The sequence below is a fragment of the Bos indicus genome, chromosome 25 (genome assembly GCF_029378745.1).
Source record: "Bos indicus isolate NIAB-ARS_2022 breed Sahiwal x Tharparkar chromosome 25, NIAB-ARS_B.indTharparkar_mat_pri_1.0, whole genome shotgun sequence".
Taxonomy (NCBI): domain Eukaryota; kingdom Metazoa; phylum Chordata; class Mammalia; order Artiodactyla; family Bovidae; genus Bos; species Bos indicus.
In genome coordinates, this window is record NC_091784.1 from 35,425,126 (window position 1) to 35,451,096 (window position 25,971).

At 43.5% G+C, this 25,971-nt stretch overlaps 2 protein-coding genes across 2 annotated transcripts in view; one reads left to right on the plus strand and one right to left on the minus strand.

The window, feature by feature from the left end:
* Nucleotides 1-25,971, plus strand: part of ZP3 (zona pellucida glycoprotein 3) — a 93,555-nt gene that overhangs the window by 7,105 nt on the left and 60,479 nt on the right. The window contains exon 2 of the mRNA XM_070780080.1: nt 19,497-19,597. Coding sequence (XP_070636181.1) covers nt 19,579-19,597 — 19 coding nt within the window. The 5' untranslated portion in view covers nt 19,497-19,578. The remainder of the gene's footprint in view (nt 1-19,496; nt 19,598-25,971) is intronic.
* On the minus strand, nt 653-25,275 carry YWHAG (tyrosine 3-monooxygenase/tryptophan 5-monooxygenase activation protein gamma). Its single transcript, XM_070780081.1, has 2 exons — nt 24,986-25,275; nt 653-4,037 (listed from the first exon to the last, which is right to left on the minus strand). Exons 1-2 carry the CDS (start codon nt 25,070-25,072, stop codon nt 3,381-3,383), a joined length of 744 nt encoding a protein of 247 aa, XP_070636182.1. The 5' UTR covers nt 25,073-25,275; the 3' UTR covers nt 653-3,380.

The following is a 25,971-nucleotide window of genomic DNA, read 5'->3' on the forward strand; positions in this document are numbered from 1 at the left end:
TGACAGCCACTGTCGCAATGGCAGGTCGCTGAGTGCCCAGCTCGTCAACTCAGGTTGCTGACCTCCTCAGAAAAGACTTCCCTGGCAGTCCAGCTGCTAGGACACCACGCTTCCACTGTAGGGAGGCGGCATGGGGCAAGCAGGTTCAATCCCTGGTCAGGGAACACAGATATATCATGTGCCATGTGACTTGACCAAACAAAACAAAAAATACCACCCAAGACACTACGTGAAGATTTTAAAGTGTAGAAACCCATCTCATGTAAGGCATAATGAGATATCCAATGGGCACCTAACAGAAATATCAAGCCGGGCACGTGAGCCAGTTTTCATTGAGACCTACCTCCCCCACCCCCAGGGCTTGGAAGTTTAACAGTCATTCACCCAAGAATCACAAGGAGCCATGATTTAAATTAAGGGTTCATTTCCTAAGAGAAACGATGGAGCCCCAAAATGTGCAATCCTTTTTCGAGGTCAGTAAACCCAGGCCTGATTCCCAGACAGAGGCACTTTCCAAAATACAGTTTTGCCCCTCCCCCCATCCAACCACCTTCTTTGAGTGGTGAAGGGGGGAAAAAACACCAGGTCCAATCAAACCTTCGAAAGCAAAGGAAAATTTCAACTCGTTAAATAAAACTAAGCAGCACTGACATCAGATCTGTAAGTTTATTTGCTCAATGTACGACAGCTACATAATGACTCACATTCATGATATTCCATCACTGAGGAAAACTGCTAAGAATGGTCCGTGTGTGAAAGAATTCCTTAGAGAAACACGGAGTTGGAAAAAAAGAACCACTGATTAGACCTTAAAAATAGTTCACTGCATAACATGACAAAAAGCACAAAGGCTCATTCAGAGAACATATTCAGTGTTCTCCTACACTGTAATAGTTATAATTTCACCATGACAAACACCAGACATTAAGATTAAGCTAACACTGGTGTTTCTTTTGCTCCCCCCCAAAAAAACAAAATGTATAACTGCATGTCACTATAGCAACATCCAAAACAGATCAATTTGTTACGATCACTATTTGGTAGAGCAAACTTTACCCCCAAAAGGAAAAAATTAAATTAAAAAAACTTTAAAAAATTTGAAGACTTAATTTTTTTTTGTCATAGGAATACATAACACCTACAGTATAAGTTAATAAATTTCAAGCTACTGTATAGAAATACAACACTAGCATGCACAATATTGTATCAATAGAGTAATGGAGGAGTAATCATTTCACTGGAGAGACAGTATCATAGGCAAGTGCATTTCTTTAAAAATAAAGAAAAGAAAAGAAACCATTCAAGCTGCTTAAATATCAAGTCTCCTATTCCCTCTTCATTTTTTTTTTTAGCCCTCAGATGTGGTTTTTATCTTGCATTATTCTAAAAAGCAGCCAGAGCCAAAGCTGAAATTTAAAAGAAAAATAGGTTTTGTAATTCCAGTAAATCATTTCCAAATGCTACAAGGGAAGGACACAGCACTGCTCACTGGACATGAAGATAAAATTAAGGAAAGTCCCACCTACCCCCCCGCCCGCCCCAATCTCTTCCCATCCATGGCATTGACCTTAGGCCCCTGCTAGGGCGCAGAAGCTATAAAGCTCTCTTCTCTTAGTTCTTCTGGTAGGCTCGGTTAATTGGGACTCGCTCCAGAGCACATGGAGGGGGCCTTCTAAGGAAAGTCATGCTGGGTAGACTGTGCCACGTGACGGCATCGTCACTCTTCTGTCTTCACTGTCACCTGGACCCTGGGCACTGTGCATTTCACAACTGGAAGCTCCATTCTGGTTTTAACAAAAGCAACTGTCAGGTTTTTCCTCAATTATGACTCATTCCTCTGCCTGCCTAAATAAAACAAAGAAACAAACAAATCTGGTGTTGTTACCTATCTCAGCACTTCATGCTATTACTTGTAAAAAAGGCTGAACGCACATGCAACAGGTCGTGTTTTCAGAAAGACTTATCCAAAATGAGAACGAAGGACCTAAGGCTGATTGAAACAAACGTGTGGAAAGAGCGTGGTGGTTTCCATCGATTCTAAAACGTGCCAAGATGGCACAATCCAATCTCCAACTTCTATATTTTCATTAAAAGGAAAAAATTAGAAAAAATTGTGGTCAAATAGGAGTTGAGGATTTATTATCTGATAATGATGCTATTTTCCTACAACAATTCTTTGGGGAAGGAGTGTTTTCACGGAGGAAAAACAGATACACGAGGTTCCCAAAACTGGACAGAATGTTCATGGAGAGAGCTCTTCCTTCAGGATTTTTCTACCAGTAAGCTCCTAGCACCTGAATTTTCACACACTGCACCACGAACCTTCTCAAAATGACCGCCAGCTTCTACAACCCAACAGCTTTTCAACCCATCCGTGTGCATGCTGTGGGAACGAGGTACAATGAGGAAGACCCAAGAGAGGAGACAGACGGCAGTGCCACCCGAGGAAGCTGTGGCAACTGAAAAAAACCCAGCATTTCTCTGGAAATATCAGCATGATAAATGACATACAGACCTGAATTTTCTCTAGTTTTGTGGTGTTCAATGCTTCTATTAAAGTGATTAATCGTTTGTTGTGGTGGATTTAAGAAGAAAGAAGGACAAAAATCCCACAGCCACCTGCCAAGCACCTATTAACCAAAACCTAACAAGTAGTTCTGATTCTCCTCAGGCAAGCCTGTTGGCCTAGGAGACAGAGAACAGCAAAACCGACCTGGATAAGGCTGAACAAGGATGTTAAGAGCCAAAATAAAGAAAAACACACAATCAATGGCTTGATGTTAACATATGGCTGTAATGTAGAAATACTGTAAACTGCAATTTAGTGTTAATACTGTCAACTAATCTGAAAACTGGCATGGCCTAAACCATAAACAGACCTTACGTTCTATCAGCTTGGGATTTAATATTCCATGTCTGCTAAGAGTACACCCTGAAAAACAAAATGCACAGCTAAAACAGATGAGCTAGGAAGTACCCAAAACTTAAAAGACGAGAGCATATGTACATAAAAATCCTTACTGGAACCACAGAACTTACTGAATGAGGGCCATTCCATTTTAAGTTTTCTTTTCATCTTAAAACCCTATTTTCTAGCAATAAGTTAAATTAAAGACAGCTCCACTTGCATTAATCTACAGAACAGTCCATGTGCCAGTGTGAGGCTGCTATTCCAAAACCAGCACAGCTAGCCTGACTTTCCACTAGTGGTATTTTGGCAAAAATGTCAAAAGAGGCGATCAAAGACAGGACAGGTCGTGGGTTTCTCCCTAGGAAGGTCATCCCTCCCTTTCCCTCCCCCACCCGACCCCCGACTCATGGGAAAAAAATAAAGACTGCAGTAGTAGCATCAGCGTGCGCTGCCAGTCCACCTGGGGGCCTTAATTGTTGCCTTCACCGCCGTCGTCGTCTTGCTGGTCGCTCGTCCAGAGCGTGAGGTTGTCACGGAGCAGCTGCATGATCAGCGTGGAGTCCTTGTAGGAGTCCTCGTTGAGGGTGTCAAGCTCGGCGATGGCATCGTCGAAGGCGGTCTTGGCCAAGTGGCAGGCTTGCTCCGGGGCGTTCTGGATCTCGTAGTAGAAGACGGAGTAGTTAAGGGCCAGGCCTAATCTAATGGGGTGAGTGGGCTGCATGTGCTCCTTGCTGATCTCGTGGGCTTCGCTGTAGGCCTTCTCAGATGACTCCACGACGGTCGCCCTCTTCTCGCCGGTGGCGACTTCGGCCAGGTAGCGGTAATAGTCCCCTTTCATCTTCAGGTAAAACACTTTGCTCTCATACTGGGTCTCGCTGCAATTCTTGATCAGGTAGTTATCCAGCAGGCTCAGCACATCCTGACATACGGCCTCCAACTCCTTCTCTATTTTTTCACGGTAAGCACGGACCATCTCTATTTTCTTCTCGTTACCGTCGGCAGATGTCTTCTGCTCGATGCTACTGATAACCCTCCAGGAAGAACGGCGTGCCCCGACTACATTCTTGTAGGCCACAGAGAGAAGGTTTCTTTCTTCATTGGACAGTGGCTCATTCAGCTCCGTCACCTATTGAAGAGGAAAGAAGAAAGAGTTGTTATGGTACAGGTGATGGCAAGTTGGGCTAACCCTATCTTTCATGCTACTAAAACACAAAGATGGATCAGCTGATTAAAGTCATCAACACACAGACTTTAGGCTGTGTGAGTACATGGGAGGGAGATGGAGAGGGAATGAGCAGCAAGAAGGGGAGAAACCACAGCTGGCTCAATGGTGCATGAACCCCCGCCTCCTCCCTAGAGGACACACGTGCTCAGCTGTTTCCGGTAAGAACTCTCAAAGTCTAACGCTTAGATGAAAAGCCAAATTTTGATCTAAATTACAAACATCAACAGTTCTCTTGAGCAGCATTACATACACACCAATGCCAAGGATTTTAATTAGAGGTGCCTTTTATACCTCATCAGTTTGTTTGTTTGAAACAGAAACCAGAATGACAGCTTCCTCCTACTCTTGCCCTGTCTGGCAAACATGAGTCCCATTTCTTTTGGGTGAGGGTATCTTGCATACTTGGTGAGAATAGAGTCACCGTCAACTTGACTTTGAGAAATACGCTTTCTCTGCTCTTAAGAAGATATAAATTCCAGGCACGGGGCTGATTCTATCACTGAGGTATTAGCAACTTGGGGAACACGTGTTTTAGTGTTTGGATACAATTAGCAACAAGATGAAGAGAGGAGCAAAGCACTTCTGAGCTGAGGTGGCCAACAGGAATTAATGTTTCTTTCAATCATGCATTTCTAAAGGGTCTCCATCATCCCAAACACCAAGAGCCTTGAGCAAACCAAAGCGACAGCACATCTATGTTGCATATTTTTATGACTACCAAACAACTGCATGTAATCAAGAAATTAGATCAAATGACTAAAATTACATTTTCTTATTATATTACCTGATTTCTGTAATGTCAGAGCCATACACTTTAGGCTCTTGTTGCTCTTCCCTGTTTTTCCTCCCTCTTCTGAGGTCACACTTTTACTTGTCTGGTTGACTACCACATCCAAACCGGTACATACACAGTCACCGGCAGTATCAGAAAGCCCAGACCATGAGCTCTTTCCTCAGATTTTCAACAGAGATGTTTCCCTGCCTTCATCCTCTCAGGTACCTGCACTCTAGTGGTAACCTACTAATTGCAAGCAGCTTCTGCTCTTTGTTCTACTTCTGCTTTGTTCTGCCTTTGCCTAGAGCATTTACCAGTGTTCCTGCCTGGAAAATACTTACACAAGAACCAGGTTCTATCTTCTGTGAAATCCTGCCCACTCCACTCCTCCCACCCCCAGTTAAACTGGCTACTCTCTGTTCACCGTGCAGATTACAGCATCCTCGTAATGTTCTATTACTGCCAGATATGAAAGGTGGTGGGACACAGTCCAAAAAGATATGCTGTGCTGGGATTCCAGGAGACTTTACTTGTGTATGGATCACTTACATGGGGTATACATATCCCTCTTTTATAAAGGAAGGAGTCGAGTGGGAGATGGTTACACTTAATGAAATTGGTTATGTGACTGAAATAGTTCCTCTCAGAATTAAGGCTTCCCTGGTGGCTCAGACAGTAAAGAATCTGCCTGCAATGCAGGAGACCCAGGTTCAATCCCAGGATCAGGAAGATCCCCTAGAGATAGAAAAGGCAACCCGCTCCACTATTCTTGCCCGGGAAATCCCATAGACAGAGGAGCCTGGAGGGCTACCATCCATGGGGTCACAAAGAGTTGGACATGACTGGGCAACTAACACACTCTCTCAGAATTAAATCAGAATGTAAACCAGACTTAGAGGTTTATATGCTTTGCTTACTAATTCTCACAACATCTGGCCAATAATACATCCTCAACTTCTTTCTAAACTTAGGGTTTTCTTATGTTACCTTTTTATTACGCCTTACTGATTCCCCACTCTAATGTGAAGCACAAATAGCTCTAGCAGAGGTGGCCGAGGGGAAACAGATGCACACTGGGGGACGAGGTTTCGGTACCTCAGCAGTGAAAGTGCGGTGTCCTAACTACTGGGCAGCCAGGGACAATGTCCTGCACTTTAGCTTTCCGTGTAGGAAGGCTCTGCATTTCTTGTGTCATCCAGCCTGTCTTCCCGAATCAAGTCTCGCTTCTCTGCTCCAGGTGGTTCTCCAGTCCTTAGCTCCCTATATCACTTCCTTTCCGTGAACTTTAGTATCACATAGCCTGGAATAACTCCCCAGACTAGCGTTCCAACAGGCTGCAGCCTCTGTAGGCCTGAGCCCTGTACACCACAGGCCACCCGCCCATAGTCACTGAATGTGCAGATACTGAAGACTAGCCGCCTCTGGTGTAACCTGAGAACTGTCTCCCATGCAAGAAGCCCCAGTACCTAAGGCCACTGGGGTCGGCTTCAGGCCTTTCCCCTAAATCATGCCGTTCTTATTTCAAGAGGCAGGGACTATTTAAAGTCCCAGTGACCTCAGCAGCTCTCTATACTGTTACGTCTTCCACTGCGGGGCTGCAGAGCCCAAAGCTGGCCATTTGCACTTATGTAATGCTTGTCCAGTTGCCTCAGACAAACTGGACATGAAGATTATGAAATGCCAACATCACCTTTAGATACAGTAACTCAACCACATTTGGAACATACCCAGATGTTCTCTGCTACTGCAAAACTAAGTTAGAGGGGAAAACCTTTAACACTTAAAAAAAAAAGTCTGCTCAAAGGCACTAAGATGTCTCTAAAAACCTTAAATCAGGGTTGTTTTTTTTTTTTTAAATCCTTAAGATCAAAATGACTTGTATGAGAGGTAATCTGTGGTTTCTAATTAAAATAGAGATCCCAACCATACTAGTTTCAAAAGTCAAGATAACTTTTAAGGTCAAATAAATTATTCACATAGTGTCCTAAAAAGGTTTAACCTAGATAGAATGAGTATTCAGTGTGGGAGGGTGTGAGATGTGCATCATTTGGAAAGGAAGGTAGTGTTTTTCAAAACAGCCACTGAACTGTCTCTAAGAACAGACCATTTGCATATATGGTTCCCCAAGCATGCTGTCATGGCTACTGGAAAACGTGGCAAATTCTCCAGTTTTACATTCTGTTTAAAAATAAAATTAAGGTTTCTCTTTTCAACTCCTATGATACTAGCTCAAGTTCAAATTTCTTTAGTGAGTTAAAGACAGCTTTTAGCAGAAAGGTTAGAAAAATCTGTTATTCTCACCAACAGTTTAAGAAACAGAACGCCCCAAATCCTAGCTGCTAAGGCATTGAGACATTAATTAGCGTCAACTGTTCTCCCCTAACAGTTTATGAGGGGAGAAACCTTCTCTCCCTAAGATTAGCCACTCTTGAGATTCTTGGAATGTTACTTAGATGACTTTCTGACCCCTGTGGTCTTGGAGCACCAACTCATTCACAATTCTTCAACTTATCTATTGAGAACCTTAAACTGTAATGAATGCAACTTGGAATGTTTAAACTCCTTAAGTAATAACTTCAATTAAGCTTACTTTACTTAAAATACGAAAAAAAAAAAAAAAAAGGATTCCTAAAGCAGCGAAACTATTCTGCATGATATTAATACTCCAATGGCCGCACACTTGTAAAAAAATGCCCAGACAGTGCTAACACCAAGACTAAGCCTCAATGGAAACCATGGGTGGTCTGGGCAGTAATGATGAGTCAGTGCAGGCCCACGAATGGTAACAAATGCATTCCTCTGGGATGCTGACAGTTGGGGAGGGCTGTGCATGGAGGGAGGGGGCAAGGGGCATATGGGATCTCTGTGCCTTCCTCTGTGACCCCAAAACTGCTTTAAAAAAGTCTATTAAAATATATATATATATTAGCAGACACCAGGTATAACATTTGGCCCCCTCAAGCATTTTTGGTCCTCCTGCGTTTGGAGTGCTATCACCTCAAAGGGCCAAGAGGCTATGAAAAGGGTAGATGAACACGCTACACCAAAAATAAAAGAAAAACACGAGAAGACACAAGACGAGCATCGGTGTCCATGTTATCTATATTCTGAGCACAGGGAAAAATAACCCACTGCAAGGAAATGTGACACTGCTGTTTGCATACAGTTAACCATATATTCTAGAGACGATCTGGTGGTTTAGTCGCTAAGTCATGTCTGACTCTTGCGACCCCATGGAGTGTAGCCCGCCAGGCTCCTCTGTCTGCGGGATTTTCCAGGCAAAAATACTGGAGTGGATTGCCATGCCCTCCTCCAGGGGATCTTCCCGACCCAGGAATAGAACACCAGTCTCCTGCACTGCAGGCAGATTCTTTATGGACTGAGCTATGAGGGAAGCCCAGAGACGACCTACTAAATATCAAATTAAAATTTCTGAAAACAATCTGAAGTTCATGTCATGCATATCCGGACAAGACGCCTTCAACTTAAAGTACAGTGTGTGCAAAAAAAGAGTTAACACAACAGGCTTGAGATTGCTATCTTTAGAAAGGTCTGCTTGCGAAGCTGACCCTTGGCTAGCATTTGAGAACTAGGATTCTGGAAGGGTTCCCACTAGCCCCGATTAAGAATGGCCCATTGGCCCTAAAAAGTTTGTCCAAACAATGTGTTCCTTCCAGAAGTCTTGAATTTGGTATGTGCGAGGCACAAAGTGCTCCTCGAACACGCCTCAGAAAGACCTCTGGGAACTGAGTCTCTAATGAGCTTCCTTCCCAGCAGACATTTCACACACAGTCCACCTGAGTCTCCAGAGAGAGGAGACTCTTAGACCTGGCCTACTCTGATCTTCACCCCAAGGACCTTTCCTCTTTGCTGATTTAGCTTTGCATCCTTCCACTGTAATACATCATAGTCAAGAGTATGGCTCTGGACTTCCCTGGCAGTCCAGTGGTTAAGAATCTGCCCTGCAATGCAGGAGACTTGGGTTCAAATCCTAGTTGGGGAACTAAGATCCCACACGCTAAGGAGCAACTAAGCCCGTTCGCCACTAGAGAATCTGTGCACCACAATTAAAGATCCTGCGTGACCAAAGATCCTGCGTGCTTCAACTAAGACCAGACACAGACAAATAAATAAATAATTAAAAAAAAAAAAAAGTATGGCTCTATATGCTGAGTCCTGGCAAACCACTGAACAGGGAGGGAGCCTTAGGGACGTCAATTACCTATTCATTCTGGGAAACTCGATAACATGTCACGTAAGGTCTGATGACAAGAAAAATACAGTTAAAGGCCACCGCTTACCAGATAAGTCACCAAGCATTCACCAAACACCTAGCGTGCGTCACATCATACCTCACTGTACCAAAGACAGAACATTTGTGAGATGCCCTCAAGGTGCTAGTTCATGAGGAGGAAACACAAATGTATTCACGTTAGATCACCAGTCACAGAGACTCTCAAGGCAGCCAAGTCTGCCTGGGAATCTCATTCGTTAGGCTTTTAAAAGGCAGCAGCAATGATCTTGGATAAAAATTGTGCTGCAGGGAAACATTCCAGGAAGAGGAACGTCCCAGAAGAGTCAGGGAACTTCCACGGCATATTCAGGGTTGAGCTCAAGGCCTCAGCGATGAGGGGAGCTGCCGGAGAACCTGCGCTTTTCTGCCAGCTGTCAGGTACCGTGTTCTTCTCGCCAACTACCCCGACATGGTGGACCTTATACTCGACAGGTGTGCTGCAGAGCAATGAATAGACTTTCCCCTCAAAATCAGCCCACTGACAGACAGCAGGGCAGGGACACGAACTCAAGTCCTCTGGTTTCAGATCCCAAGTCTCTGATGATGTAAACCCTGCAACGTATCACAGAAAGAAACAGTTTCTCCAACACAGGCAACACCTTGTTTCACTGCACTTCACAGTACTGGGGCTTGGAGACTGACGGTTTGGGGCAGCCGTGTTTTGCCAGACTGATGGCTAGCAACTTTTAACGATAAAGTACTTTTTTAATAACAAGAACCTACTGTACAGCACAGGGAACTATACTCAGTATCTTATAATAACCTGTAATGGAAAAGAATCTGAAAAACATACATACATATGTACATATATATATATCTTATAATAACACCTGTAATGGAAAAGAATCTAAAATATATATATATAAAAAAAACTGAATCACTTTGCTATACTCTTGAAACTAACACAAAACTGTAAATTAACTATACTTCAGTAAAAAAGATGTACTTTAAGACATGCTACTGCTGGGAATTCCCCTGGCGGTTCAGTGGTTAGGACTCCATGCTTTTACCAATAAGGCCCAGGTTTGATCCAACTAAGATTCCACAAGCCGCACAGTGTGACCAAAGACCAAAAAAAACCCCAAAAACCTCACCCAGTTGCTAAAACGAATTTAAAACCAATGGGTAATAGAAAAGTGAGCAAAAGGAATTGAAAAAAAGGAAAAAATTATATACATAGTTATATATCTATAACTCAAAGTCATTCATTTTATAAATGTTAAGTTTTCTCCAATCAGACTGGCAAAACTTAAACATTTTGATGACTGACTGTGAAGGCCGACAGTGCGGATAAACAGGCACCACCACCATCCATTGTTGGACATCACAGATTAGTACGAACTTCAGGGAGGGCAATTTGGAACAACTATCAAAATTAAATACTAAAAAACCTGACTCTGCCATTCCATTTCTAGAAACGGATTCACTGTGTCATTTCTAACAGTTAAACTCTGGAACCACCTAAATGGTGGTCAACGGGAGTCTGGTTTATGAACATCCATACAAGGGAATTCTAGGCAGTCATTTTAAAAGTATTGGTATATTCTCACTGTATCTCTAGAAATGTTTCTAGATATTTCTGTATCGCTGAAAACAGAGTGGCTGAGAGGCAGTCAAGGTTGATGAGGTTGAATTTTTGACCTGCTACCAGTAGTACCTATTCAAACAAAACCTCTCCATAATTTACTCAGTTAATCACATCCACCAAACTTTTTCGAACCAAGTTTAAAAAAAAAAACCTTAAAGCCAGTAGTTTTATATGAGCAAGTTTACTAATGTAATAAATTACTAACTCAAGCCCACATCTGCTGCTTTGCACTCACCACCTCACTTCTACCAAGAATACCTTTAAAAATAAACTTAGTTGCATAAAAATCTTTCATTATATCTTTACACAGATTAGGACTGATATATAGTAGTATATATACCACAGATTTTCAGCCCTGTTTCATTGAACTAATTACTAATTTAATTCTAATATTTTCCCAGTTTATTCACTACTAATCTTATGATTCCCAAATACCACTGATTCAAGGATATCTGCTGCAAAAACAAGGACAGTATTATTAATGCTATAATATGCATCTTCGTTTCGTTCTGAGTTTAATACAATACTTCCAGGGTTTCATTCTTAAATCCCGACTCTTTGTTTAAAAGATATTTAAGAAATACTCATATATTCTGTATTTTTCTAAATAACTTTTGTAGTATCAGAAATGAGTTCTTTGACCAAAATTATAATTCCTCTTTGGTCCTTCATATAACTCTTTATGATTCAGTATTGTTATTTCCATTTTAAAGAGTAGAAAATTAAGGCTCAGAGCCAAAGAGTGGAACCCAAGTCTCATGGCTTAAAATCCCATATGCTTTCCACTGTATGACCAGTTCTTAACCTAGGAGGAGCTTCTTGTAAATACTCTCCTTAGCAGCCCTAACCCTCAAAGACTCAGTACTGCATGGGATCCACACACGTCTTTCTCCAGGTGAAGAACTGCAGGTCAACGTTCCTCAGAATGTTGAGTTATCGACTCATTCATTCCACTCCTGGGACTGCTAAGTCTCTTCAGTCGTGTCCAACTCTGTGTGACCCCATAAGACGGCAGCCCACCAGGCTCCCCCGTCCCTGGGATTCTCCAGGCAAGAACACTGGAGTGGGTAGCCATTTCCTTCTCCAATGCATGAAAGTGAAAAGTGAAAGTGAAGTTGCTCAGTCGTGTCTGACTCTTCTTGACCCCATGGACTGCAGCCCACCAGGCTCCTCCGTCCATCTTTTTTCAGACAAAAGTACTGGAGTGGGGTGCCATCACCTTCTCCCCATTCCACTCCTAGGGATACACAAAAGAAATGTGCCAAGGTAGAAAAAACCCTGCTCCAAGTCACCAACACCCAGACCCAGGTCTCATAGTCTTCCTCATACTACACACTCCTCTGCTCTCATGTTTTTCCTACCACCCAAAAAGCACTTCCAGAACTCATGAAGAAAAATTTTCTGTAAGTCATCCTTTAAGCCCTAATTCAAATATTGCACTTATTTCCTGAAGCCTGAAAAATTCGCAGGCAGAACCAATTACTGTTTACTCTAAGTTTCACCATGCACTTGTTACACTGCTTATTTCTCATGCCTCAGGGTGTAACCCTGTACCTTTTTTCCTCCTCAAAAGATTAAAGTCCTTAAGAGCAGGCAGCACACTGCACTCGTCAATGAATCACCACACAACCTAGTCACTTCCCAATGTTTGCTAAGTGACATGAATCTCACAGGATATATCCAGCCCAGACTAACTGCATAAATGGCCCACAGAACTCCTTCCAACTGTGTGTATGCGTGTGCGCTTAGTTGCTCTGTCGTGGCCGACTCTTTGCGACCCCATGGACTGCAGCCTGCCAGGCTCCTCTGTCCATGGGGATTCTCCAGGCAAGAATACTGGAGTGGGTTGCCATGCCCTCCTCCAGGGGATCTTCCCACCCTAGGGATTGAACCCAGGGCTGCCGCACTGCAGATGGATTCTTTATCGTCTGAGCCACCAGGGAAGCCCAACTCCGTGTATAGCCTCTTGCTTTTAAGTATGACTCTGAGGCTCCTTCCATCAAGAACAAGCATGTACTTCACCTCTGTCATCTGAATTTGATCGTGCGACTTGGTCAACGGAGCATTAGCAAGTATGAGGCAAGCAAAGGCCCAAAAAGTGCTTGTGAATCGGGGCTTGCTGCCGGGAACCAGGCCAAGGAAGCCTGGTTCACCTGGAGACGAGAGACCGTGTGAAGAGGCCTTAGCCTCTCCATAGTTCATCTGGCCCCCAAGGAGCCCCCAGCAGCCCCCAACTACCGGGCCAGTCCACAGAACTGAGACAAATAAGCAACATTTGTTTCAGGTAGTCTGATACAAACAAAAACTTAACTACTATTAAGCTGGCTATTGTTAGGTGCCACCAGCACCAAATACAAGAACAGCTGAATTTTAGGGCCAAGGTACAGGACTTGAAGCAAAAACAAGGCCACTTCTTTAGCCCCGATTCCACCCACTGCTCCAGCCTGATCTCACTTTTCAACAACTGGGACATAAGCCAAAGCTCCGCAGCACGCCATTTAACCCCACACGTCAGGAAACAGATATGCTATGCTCCAGCACACCCTTGGCTAGCAGTCAAATAACCCTATTCTAAAAATTAGCTCAATCAAAATTAGCTTAACAGGTTTTTATATATACAAGCCCATACTGAGTCCCTCACAATCATCTCCTCTTTCTTGCCTTTTCTTTGCTTCTCAGATTTCTCCTGGAATCGATGTCATGTTCCCTTTCTTTGGGATTGTTGACTTGTGTCCAGACCTCTGGCCGGCCATGCCCTCAAATTAATTATAAACAACAGTTCGCTTTGATCTCATCAATTCTGACAACTTATCCTCAAACCACACCTTTGACCTCATTCACAACCATTCATTTTAAAATTGCTTTATACTGGATTATTGTTAACTCCCCATGTGTTAGCTGCAGCTATGACAGCAAAGTGATCCAGTTGTACGTATACATATATCCATCCTTTTCACGTTCTTTTCCCAGAGCTTATTACAGAATACTGAGTTCCCTGTGCTACAGACTAGGTCCTTGTTGGTTATCTATTTTATATACAGCAGTGTGTATATGTCAATCCCAGACTCCTAAGTTACCCAACCCGCTACAACCACCACCCTTGAAATCCAACTCCTGGGAGTCTGCTGGCTGTCCAGTGATTAGGACTCAGAGCTTTCACTGCCCTGGCCTGGGTTTCAGTCCCTGGTCAGGGAACTGAGATCCTACAAGCCATGTGGCACAGCCAAAAATAAATAAGTAAGAAAATCAAACTCTTATCCTCCAATATTACCAGGCCTCACTCCCACCAACTAGATTTGCTCTTAAACAATCTCCTTTTTCTTTCAGCCCCTTCCCTTTAGGCTTTATTTCTTCCTTGTAAGGCAGATCCATCAAATTATTTCTGCATGAATATCAACTTTCCTAAGCCTCATCCTGCTGCTGCACCATCCCTAAATCCTCAATCAATACAACCACCCAGCCTGCTTTCTACTCTTACACCCAAAACAGAGGGGAGAGGAGAGGATGAAGAGAGACCAACAAAAAAAAGCCAGACTGTAGTCACTAGGAATTAAGGCTTTTCTTTAAACCTCAGGCTGGGCCCCTCTTTCCTGTACTTGCCCATTAACATGTAGTCCAAGTTCAGGTTTACAATAAGTAAACGATCCCTTTAAATTACATCTCCTACTTTCTGCAACATCAAGTTTCTGAAAACAAGTCTAACTTGTTACCATTTCTCCACCTTTCATTCACTCCTCAGCCCATTATTACTGTTACAACTGTCTTCCTACTTCACATATCCTGTGTTCTCCTGTCTTCATCTTAAATCTTGTTCCAGGCACCACAGAAGTGTGATTCCCTAGGGTTCACATTTTGACTCTGACTCTCCATTCTGCCTGGATGACCTTATTGTGCCTGGTTTTAACTAGCATGGATTCATAGGAGATACCCACTAGAATCTCAGTTCTATGAGGGCAGGGGATATTACATTCTCCAGGTCTGAGAGTAGTCTGGTCATTAGTGGTTCCTAAGTAATTTGTTTCCTTTATGAAGGAGTAATAAGTAACTCTGAGAGCTTAACCTGTGCCATGCACTCTTCTAAGGGCTTTTCCTGAGTTAACGTGTAGCCATGATGTCTCTACTGATTGCCACTTAAATGTTTCCTCAAATTCAGCATGACAGCAACTGACTTCATCTCTATCATTTCTCCTTCCTCGTCTTCCTATCTCCAGCCATCAAATTCTCTCTCATATCCGTCCTCACCGTCCCTGCCCTGGTCCTCATCCTTTTAGACTGCTGCTGCTAAGTCGCTTCAGTCGTGTCCGACTTTGTGCTACCCCATAGACGGCAGCCCGCCAGGCTCCCCCGTCCCTGGGATTCTCCAGGCAAGAATACTGGAGTGGGTTGCCATTTCCTTCTCCAATGCATGAAAGTGAAAGGTGAAAGCAAAGTCGCTCAGTTGTCTGTGGTTGCTCAGTGGTCTGCAGGCCGCCGGACTCCTCCATCCATGGGATTTTCTAGGCAAGAGTACTGGAGTGGGGTGCCATTGCCTTCTCTGCCTTTTAGACTAGACTCTGCAATTATTTATCAGTCTTGTCCCACTCTCCTCCTATTCAATTTCCACACTGCTGCCATGGCTCTCAACAAACCAAAAATGGGATGAGGATCCCTTTCTGCTGAAAATCCTTCAATGACTGTCCATAGCCTAAGAAAAATTCAAACTCTGTAAGGCCCTTCGTGAACTGGCCCCTCTCTGGACTCATTTCCTAACATTCTCTCAGGGCAACCAAGAGTAAGGGTGTGAATCATGCAGCAGATTCAGCTGTCTGTACATTCTGAACCTGAACAATGCCAGGCCCTCTGCCTGGACACTCAGGCCTCCAGCCTTCTCCCCTCCACACCCCCACCACACCCCTACCTCTGCTATTGTTTCCAGGAAACCTCCCGACACCCAGGGTGACTTCAGTTGTCCTCGGACTCCACAGCACTGGGCTATCCTTCTCTTCCTGGGTGTTGAATATTCCCACCCACTGATGTTCAATAACCCCCCCCCTCACAGCTCTGTTTCCCCTGGGTGATTTCTGGATCAGTCCACTCTGGCAGTTCACTTCTCCCACTGCCTAGAGCACCTACAAAACATTCAAGTTAACATTCTTTTCTTCCTTTGATCTTCACTGAAACCCCCTAGAAATATATTTCCAAAAAAAACAAACCAACATGTTTCCACACTCCTGCTTGTGAATTCCACACAAGATAGTATTACTTTTGATGAACAAAAAAGTCACAGCTTCCTCCCATTTCTTTCAAGTGAGGAATACTCTTGCATTCAGCCTAAGCGGCATCCTTTACTTCTGGGCAATATCTGTAAGATTCCAATGGCAAAACCATGGTACTTATCTCCTTATGCCAAAAATTACAAGTTCTCCTTCGGTAAATGATACTTAAAACATACCAAGATCATGGGACCAAATATTTTCTAAAAGAAACCAGGTTACATTCATATGCAGTCTTAGGGCTCAAATTTATTTATGATAAATACACTCACATTTATCTTAGTGATGTCCTAAAGAAGTTTGTTCTGTATTTAAAATCTAGACTAAACAACAACCCTCTCAGGGACAACTAAATGGAAAAGTATTAAATATACAACAGTTTGAAAGAATTTCAAAACTTCTGCAAACAATGGAACACTGACTAAAAATTAATGAAAACAGGTCATTGAGACAACAGCTAAAAGATCATCAGTCTCCATATACACACCTTACCTATGACTCTTTTTTGAAAACTAAAAAGCCTTTTAAAGAGGCTGAGATTCAGAGGGAAAAAAAAAAACAACTTTAAACTCAAGCCTTAAGCATATTAAACATTTATGCCTATAAAATGGGACCATCACTTTTATAAAACTGTTGTGAAATTAAATGTGGAAAAATACAGCCAAAGTGATAGTCAATGTTCAATTATATTGCAATATTTTTATTTAAGAGTGGGGGTAACTTAAAATATTTTTGTCTTCTCAAAAAGATCATTGTCAGTGCAGAAATCTACAGAACAGATGTGAAAAGTCACACCAAAAAGCACACTAGGTTTTCCACTGTGGACCAGATGCTTAGTTTAATGCACCAACACTTCAGGGTAATGCTATGCCGTAACAAATTATAGTACTCATGTGATTTTCACAACATATATAAACACCTGCTAAAAAACTGGTCTTAATCAGTCTTTATTAAAAAGTTTATTATGTGTATATACAGCCAGCCAGATTAGGAAGAGAAAAACATGACCAAAATGCAAGAGTACCATAAATCCAAAGAAAGAACAAGTGATAATATCTGTTTTGGGGGGGATCTATACGCTACACATAATTCTAAATAAGTAACACCAATAGAAATGTATTTTTTTTTTTTTAGAAATGTATTTTATGCAAGTTTTAAACTTCAATTTGTTACTACAGCTGCTTGAGGTTTTTACCGTCTTGTTTTTTCTTCCTCAATAAATGAGTCTAGTTCCAAAAATCTAGCCTTTTTCTGCACGACTTTCAAATGGTAAAAAATAAAAAGGCAGTACACTCACCCATTATTACTGATGTCACTAAATTGGTCAACTCCATACTTCTGAGCATGGATTCGAATTCAGGATGTCTGGGCCCAGACGGCTAGTGTGTATACTTTTTGCTGCTGCTGCTAAGTTGCTTCAGTCGTGTCCGACTCTGTGCGACCCCACAGATGGCAGCCCGCCAGGCTCTCCTGCCCCTGGGATTCTCCAGGCAAGACACTGGAGTGGGCTGCCATTTCCTTCTCCAATGCATGAAAGTGAAAAGTGAAAGTGAAGTCGCTCAGTCGTGTCCGACCCTCAGCAACCCCATGGACCGCAGCTTTCCAGGCTCCTCCGTCCATGGGATTTTCCAGGCAAGAGTACTGGAGTGGGGTGCCATTGCCTCCTCCAATGTATACTATCTACCTACCTACTTTTACCTATTCACACATACAACCAGTAGTAGCTGACTTTAAGGCAAAAGTGATTTTTAAAAAGATGCTTGGCAAGCAACGAGATGGAACAAAAGTAAAACTTGTTTCCCCACATCATTCTCAACAAATCAACTGGGTTTTAGCACTCCTATCGAATTGGTGGGACTTCCCTGGTGGCTCAGTAAACAACCCACCTGCTAATAATGCAGGAGACGCAGGGTTTGATCCCTGGGTCGGGAACATCCTCTGGAGGAGGGCATGGCAACCCACTCCAGTATTCTTGCCTGGGAAATCCCATGGACAGAGGAGCCTGGCAGGCTATGGTGCAAAACTCTATGGGTCGCCAAAGAGTTGGACACAACTTAGGGGCTAAACAACAATCAAATTGGTGATAATAGTCAGAACTGAGAAAAACTATCAGCCTCTCTTGTCCCCTTCCCAAAAAAGGCAATAGAAAAGAAGTCCTGTAATGAGAGAACCCTTCTGTAAACCTACAGCCACAGCATCCTCTTTCCCACTCAAGACCCATCCGGCCTTTTTCTCCTCATGAGCAAAGGCTGATGGGAAGCAGTGAGTGCTTTGGATGTCAACCGAAGAGAAACACTCCTCTGAAAATCTAGGAAAAACTTCATCTGCCATCTGGATTAAATGCTTTAAGCAAGAAACTACACTCTGAGGTTGCCAAATTTGAATGTAAAGCGATCTTGCCGGTATCTGGAACATTTGTGGGAAATAAGGGGTAATTTTAGGTCAATAAAAAGCCATCATGAAAGATGGTAAATACCAAGGGAACCAGAGAGTAGTAAAGTATACAGATGGATGACTGGCCAATGTGCTGACAAATGGTGAAATTGGTTATATGGGGTTATATCATGCTATTTATCTTTATTTTGCATATAAAGTTCCCATACTAGTTTTTATTTTTTCAACTTCCTTTTTAAAGGCACTCATTCCATCCATCCTCACTAAAGCAGCAAAAGGGAGGCTTGCAGCACATAAGCTAGCAGTCAAGCTTTCCTGTTTCAACCATATTTTTTCTTTTTGGAGCCAAAAGGGCAATAGAATATCCTTGACCTTTGAACCATGGGTATGTAAACTCTGGCTCAACAATTACATCTTCCAAAACTTTTGAGATAAACACCACTACTGGTGACAGTTTCAAGTTCCTTAAAAATTCTCAGCTGTTCTTGCAACAATTCCACTTTTGGGTCTCTGTCCTAATATGCAATATGTGTTGAAAGCTTTAGCCACAAAGATACTCATGGCAATATCTATAAATTTGTAAACAGCTTAAATGCTAAACAAAAAATACTTAAAATTGACACATCCACAGGTCTCTTCAGCTACTGAAAATACTGATTAACAGAAGAAAATATCTTGAAACATCAAGGGAAAAATTCAAGGTACAAAATCCTGTAGAATGACATGATGGGAATATCCCTGGAATATGGATTATGGATACTTGTCATCCCTCCAAAAAATTTTCTAGTGTTCTGAAGGCCAGACATTTTGTCATCAGTTGTCAGTTTCAATGGTGACAGCCTTCCAACAACCAGACTCCCTTAGAAGATCAGAGCATGCCCAAATTCAAGCTGGACATACTCATCCTGCTGTCCTTGTCTCAGAATGCTATTCTGCTGTTCTTATCCTATCCTGGTTAATGTTCCTCATCCTCATGGATTGGGTCATTTTCAACCTACTTAAAAAAATAAAATAAAAAATCCAGGATCTGAACTCAACATCTGTTTTTATTACACAGATGTAGTGAGAGAGTCCAGAGATGAGTCATACGTGGATCGCGGAGTATGATTTGAAAAGAACATCTATCCGTGGGTCCAGCCATGCCAGACAGGCCCTCAGGTAAGAATGAATGTCCTGGCGGGAGTGTGGGATTGGTTTGCAAGTTTCCATGCCAGGCATCTGCTGCAAAGACACACTCATTCGCTACTTCACGTTAGACCCGCACAAAAGGAACACTGTGCTAAACTGAATGGCACTGGATTGCACCCATCAGTCGAAAAATTTTAAGCTGATTTTGACGTCCTTTAAGTACCTCGCTCATAGGCAACTTTTTTCCTAGATCTTGGTTAACTGAATATGGCAGCTTAAGTGTCGTATTAATAACTCCTTTCAGAAAGCTCAAGGGGTTTGAAATGATCTCTCTTCAAAACAAACCTGTGTTTTTCAAAGCGTTCCTCCTGTTACCTCTTAGGCTTCTCTCACTTCTCACACGGCCACAGCTGCTCTTCACACTCGGCCGTGGGGAGGGGGGAAGGGGATTCCTCCCGCGCTACCGTCATTCCACGTTCAGCTGCCCACCGCCGTCACTGTCACACACCCAGCTCTGGCACCCTGCTTCTAGTAACAGAACTTTCAAGAGGGAAAAGCTGACACTACACCTGGATCCTGCTCACCAAGTCTGGCTTTACACCTCTCCAAAAATAAGACATTGCTACCAAGATTAAGACCAGTGAGTTTGCTTGGAATTTTTTTCATGTCTTATATGTAAGAACACTCTCATTTCTACCTACCTATTCACAACCCAACTAAAGCTATGCACCCCATTAACTGTTCAAATTAGGTAAAGGAAAAATCTACTTCTTGGGACACTCTTCTAAGTAATATGCTGACAAAAATTTGGTTTAGACTTATTCAGTTCTTTCAAAAGAGCGAGAGAAAAAGACTAGTCTTAAAAGATTTACAGATTTTTATTGTTTCTGCAAAATCATGGAACCAATCCAATGTAACCATTTATTTAAAATTAAAGCTGTCCTTTGGGAATTTTTGTTGATCGCTCTTCCTGTAACTATTTTTTCCCTCCTAAATTAGTAAAATCAAAATTTCAAGGATCTCTGCAAGTGCCAATCTAAAGTAAGATAACAGGGTTTGGTACTAAACCAAAACTAATACCTAAAAGGGAATCTGGGGAGGACAACAGAAAAATGGTTATGAGAGCAAAGGCCGTAAGGCAGCTCGCATTGGTAGACTTTATAACCTGGAAAGACAATGGGTGCCCCATAATCACAGTTGTTGAGTCTAACAAAAAGAGCTTAGAAAATAAGACAAAAGACAATGGCTTATATATGACTTTTTTCTCTATTAAATGTATATAGGGCCTTTGCCTACTTTTCTTCCTCATCTCATGGAATCTGGGAGGAATACAGAAATAATCAGATGCCCTGCCAGATAAAAGGGTTAGGGCTGATCATACCAGAGGCAAAACATTGTTCCTGACTGCCTCAGAAGCACCAAAACAATGTATTCAGCGTCTTATTTATGGGAAGCCCATGCGTGAACAGACTCTCAGAACTGCAGACTCTCAGCGCTGCAGAACCGCCGCCACACAGCAGGGCGAGCGTGTCTAACACAGTCAGTCTGTCTTGGGGTGGAGAATGAGTGATCATAAGAACACCAGCATAACTCCTATAATCTCCAAATAGTTAACAATAGTTTGCTCAGATTTCAGGTAAACTGTTCTTATTTGGGTGGGCATCACACAGTTTTTAAGCTCTGGAACTTTTAAAATGGAAATACGAACCAAGCCAAAAGAAGTCCCCCCTCCTTTTTTTTTTTTTTTTTCCAGTTTAGGCTGAAAAGGTTCAGATGTTAGAAAACAAAGACAAAGGGATACTGATTACCACTGGCTGTGAGCACTTCATTACTGACACATTCCTGAATCAGTAATCATGTGCTGAAATCCAGCCAGCTATGGCCAACCACGGTCACTTTTTAAAAATATCATTTTTCCCTTTTCTAGAGTGCTACTGAATAGTACACTTGAAAATGGTTAGTTCATGCCCTGTGACTGTTACCTCAACAAAAAAGACTCAAATCATTTCCTCCACTCTTTTTAATAATTTAACTAGAGTTTGGTTTAATAAGTAAATAAGGCTTCCTCCAAGTACCAAGGGATGAAATCCTCCCAGGGTCTGTAGTTAATCTAATGAGCTGTAATGAAGACATACATTCAGCAACATCTTTTATCTTGATTAAAAAAAAAACCCATATGAAATTGTTTAAATAATTAGAAAAGGCACTTAGTAGTCATTTCAGTTATTGGGAAGGTGAACATAAAAAGCCAACTGTTATCTGTATTCTTCCACTCCAAAGAGAACAATTGAAGCCACATGATTTCGATTATAATAATGGCTGGCAGAACTCCACAAAGAGTCTACAGAGGTGTCATTACTCCATTAGTGATAATGGCTATTGATCTAGCCTCCTGGAAGAGCTAGTAGAAAAAACAGAATATTTAACATAGTTTAAAAAAAAATTTTTTTTAAGTATATAGATTCTGCTAGGAAGGCATTTTTACGTAACTAGGATAGCCTTTTGCCACTAATGCCCCCCTGCCGCCAACACACCATCAAATGTTTATCCCAGTAACTTCAACATTAGTTGCCTAGAACCTTTTCTCCCCACCCCCTCCCAAGGCAAATACCAGTAGCTCAAGAGGCTGTTAAAATCCAAAGGACAAGTCAGTATTGTCTAACAAGTAGGAAATATATAGGTGTTCGCTTCTTTTTAGATACAAGCCTACACATTTGTCTTAAAAGACTAAACTTCCTTCTTCCCTCTTTTTCAAAATACTCACGTATTTATTTCTATCTTGGTCGCACACCTATAACTATCACAGGTCCTGTTTATTACCTAGGGTACCTTCACTAGATAGGAATAAATTTCACCACTCTAGCATCTGGAGGAGTTAAACCTTAGAACTCACTTAAGTGGTAGGACTGAGTATTTTCTATCTTCCTGTGTTTTCCAAATTCTGTGGTGACTTATATAAACAAACAAACAAGTCTTATAGTTACCTTTTTAAAGCATCTACATTTTTTATTTAATCCTCACAACTTTTCAAGTAGGTGTTGACCCATTTTACAGATGAGAAAAGGAAGGTCAGACGTAAGACCAATTCCTCAAAATCACAGTGAACAGATTTGCTTTGAAAAATGTCTGCTTTATTTTATAAAACTGTTTTCTTTCCTCCATACTCCATTAAGGAGCATAAGCATGGCGAGAGAAGTTTTCCAAATCTCAAGCTGAAATGTCTGTAGCAGATTCTCATTCCCTAACGTTTATTGAAAATGCCCTAGTAGGAAGTCATAATCTTTTTTAAGGTTTCTATTAAAACCTGCCAAGTTAATAATTTGCAATAAACCCACATATACCCCTACACTATGAGTATAAAACATATTCTTGTTTTAAAAATTTCCATCTCTATCCCTTCAATGCCCAAGATTATTATTGAGATGAATGTTTAAAAACATGACTGTATCTTATAAACTTTCCAGAAAATTGGAAATAGGAAAGGTGAACAGGCATATCTACAGATCCCTGGTGTGTCTGTGTCAGGATAAAGGACATTCTTCTTTGGGGGACCAATTCTCATCTGGCGGAAGAGGAAGTGCTCAATTCCACCTGGCTTATCTGCTAACTTCTGCATTACCCTGGACAAATGCCATTTGCATACTCCCTACCAGCCCTGAGGTGCATTGCAGCCTCTGTGTCATTGTGTGTGACATCACTGGGTTGCTATGGATATAGGTGCGAGGTCACTCGCTTTCCTGTGAAACTAGAAATACGGAAAAATTAGAAGAGTCTAAATAACGTGAACTAAAGATATTGATATCCACTGAAGTGCAAATTATCATTTGCGCCTTATAAAGACAGCAACTGTGACAATATATTAATACAGCAGTACTCCCAATTTCAGAACCAATCCTCTTCCTTAATGAGATAAAAATCTTCTGTGTTAATGTAGCTGGTTTAAATGTAAAGGCATCAGCTTTGTCATCTCCTGTGAACCAGTAAAGTTATTCGAGAATTAATTAATCTGTAATGCCTATACTGTTTCATTAAAGGTTTCACGTGCAAGGTACACTCCTGTATCCGCTGCACACTGGAGATGCATTTTAAAACCTTTGTTACATAAGGCAGGAAGTTAGATATTAAAATAGTGAGAGACTGAAATCATTAGATGTATGTTTCATGTAGTAATGCTCAATACGTCCCCCTCCTCTAATATCAAACTGGTTGACCGCCCATCAGATAAATGTAGCATTACTGACAAAATGGTGCAATACAGGCAGGAATCTGCAAAATGCGACAACTGGAGATCAGTATTCTCTTTTCATCAGCATTGAGGATGCGCTAGATTTTTTTTTTTTAAGCTTCAGATGTGTCTAACAAAACAAATTAAAAAAAAAAAGACTTTTTCCCCTTTAAAATAACTCCTCCCCAGCCTCCACCCAGTCTAGGCTCTCTGCAATATGACAAATGCAGAATCTTCTGGAATGACTTGATACTGCCTCCCACCACCGCTTTGTTTGCAATATCAGATTAGAGAGAATATTTTTTTCAACTTAAAGGAATTTCAACAGATGTGTGCCTGTATTTAAAAAAGAAACAGCATATGTCACAAATTGAACCAGTCGGCTAAATTCATAACCTTTATTTTAGAGACAATACCTACCCTTTCAATACGAGCACACTAAGAAAAAAATGGAGATGACATATCGAGAACAATCAATGAAAACGCTAGCGAGACAAACGTGCCCCCCCTTCCTAAAGGCAAGAAGAGGGCTTGCTTTGGGGAATGGAGAGAGGGGAGCCTTTTGTTAAGAAAAACGTGAGCAAGGAGGTTTCGATTTTGCACCATTGAGTCCAGATTTTCAGGAGAGCCTACATTTTTTCTCGAAGAGGCTTTAAAGGATCTGTCTGCAGAAGGCAGTGGGAACATTTGGGGAGTGGGGTGGGTGGCAGGGGGGAGTATTAGAAAACCCGGAGACCTGCTGAGTGAATGGGAAAGGCGCCGCCCAGACATCAGGGAGAAAAGAGGAACCGCATCCATGCGGTCCCCCGCCCCCACACGCCCAGGCTCTGGGAGGAGGGGAAAGTGGGGCACAAAGGATGCGCACGGCCCCCCGCTCAGGTCCCCAAGCCGACCCGAAGGCGCGGCGGCCGGAGACCCCGCTCCCGAGCCCAGCCCCGAAAAGACCCCGCCCCAACCCGGGCGCGCGGGGAGGGCCGAGGCGGCCGGGCCGCCGGCCCTGGGGGACGCTCGGGGAGAGGCCGCGTCACACACCTGGTCCTCAGTGTTCTCGGGACCCTCCCCGGTCCCCTCAGGGGCATCCAGAACTGCAGTCGCCGACGGGCGACTAGTCCCCGGGTAGAGCCCGTGAAGGCCCGCGTCCGCGAAGGGGCTGGGGCGAGGCGGAGGGGGAGGGGAGGGGAGGGGAAACTCACGTTCTTCATGGCCGCGGCCATGTCGTCGTAGCGCTCCGCCTGCTCCGCCAGCCGGGCTTTCTGCACCAGTTGCTCGCGGTCCACCATCTTCACGGGCTGAGTCGGGCCGGACGAGGATGATCCGGGGCGGCCTGGAAGGCTCGGAGGGCGGCTGCGGCGCGGCTGGAGCCCGTGTGCCGGAGGGACCGACCCACACGAGACGCGAGCGGCTCGAGGCGACGGGCGCGGAGGCTGCGACTCGAGCTGCGACCGCGGGACCGGGCGCGAGGCGGCTGCGGCGGCTGTGCGTGCCGCGGGCGGACAACCCCCTACGGCCCCGCCCACGCCGCGTGACGCAGCCGGCCCCGCCCACCAGCCCGCGCGCGGCCTCCGCCCCGGCCCCGCCCCGGCCCCTTCCGCTTCTCGGGTTTCCACTCCCCGGCTCAGCTTGCTACCGCCTCCTGGGTATCCCCTTCTTCGCTGGTGCCCCTCGACAAGCCCCGTGCTTCACTTCACCCGGCTCGCTGCGCCCTAGCTTCTCCAGACGATCCCCCACCCACCCTGGACCTGCAGACCCCAGCCCTGCTAGGCCACCCGACGCGTGGGCCCCTGGGAGTTGTAGTTCACCCTGGGATGGGGCGATATGTTGGGGAGATCAAGGACAAAGGGGCGGTCAAGACTACATCTCCCAGTGGTCATAGCGGGCAGATGAAGGACGATTGAGGAGGAGGTGTGGGGCGCGGGGGTGGGGGGGAGGTCTAATTCCGCGGCTACTGGGGACCCCTGGCGGGGACTTAAGGCTGCCCGAGTCCGAGCGAGTGCTGATTCACGGCCCCGCCCCATATTCTCCGGGAAATTACTGGGGGAGGGGGCCAGGACCTCAGCCCTGGACTTTGTTTCCGAGATAAAGCAGCAGGCCCCCGGGAGACTGGGAAGATGGGACGCATTCACTATTGATCCAAACTGGCTGGGTGGTACCCACCTCAGAGATGGTTGAATTAAGAGTC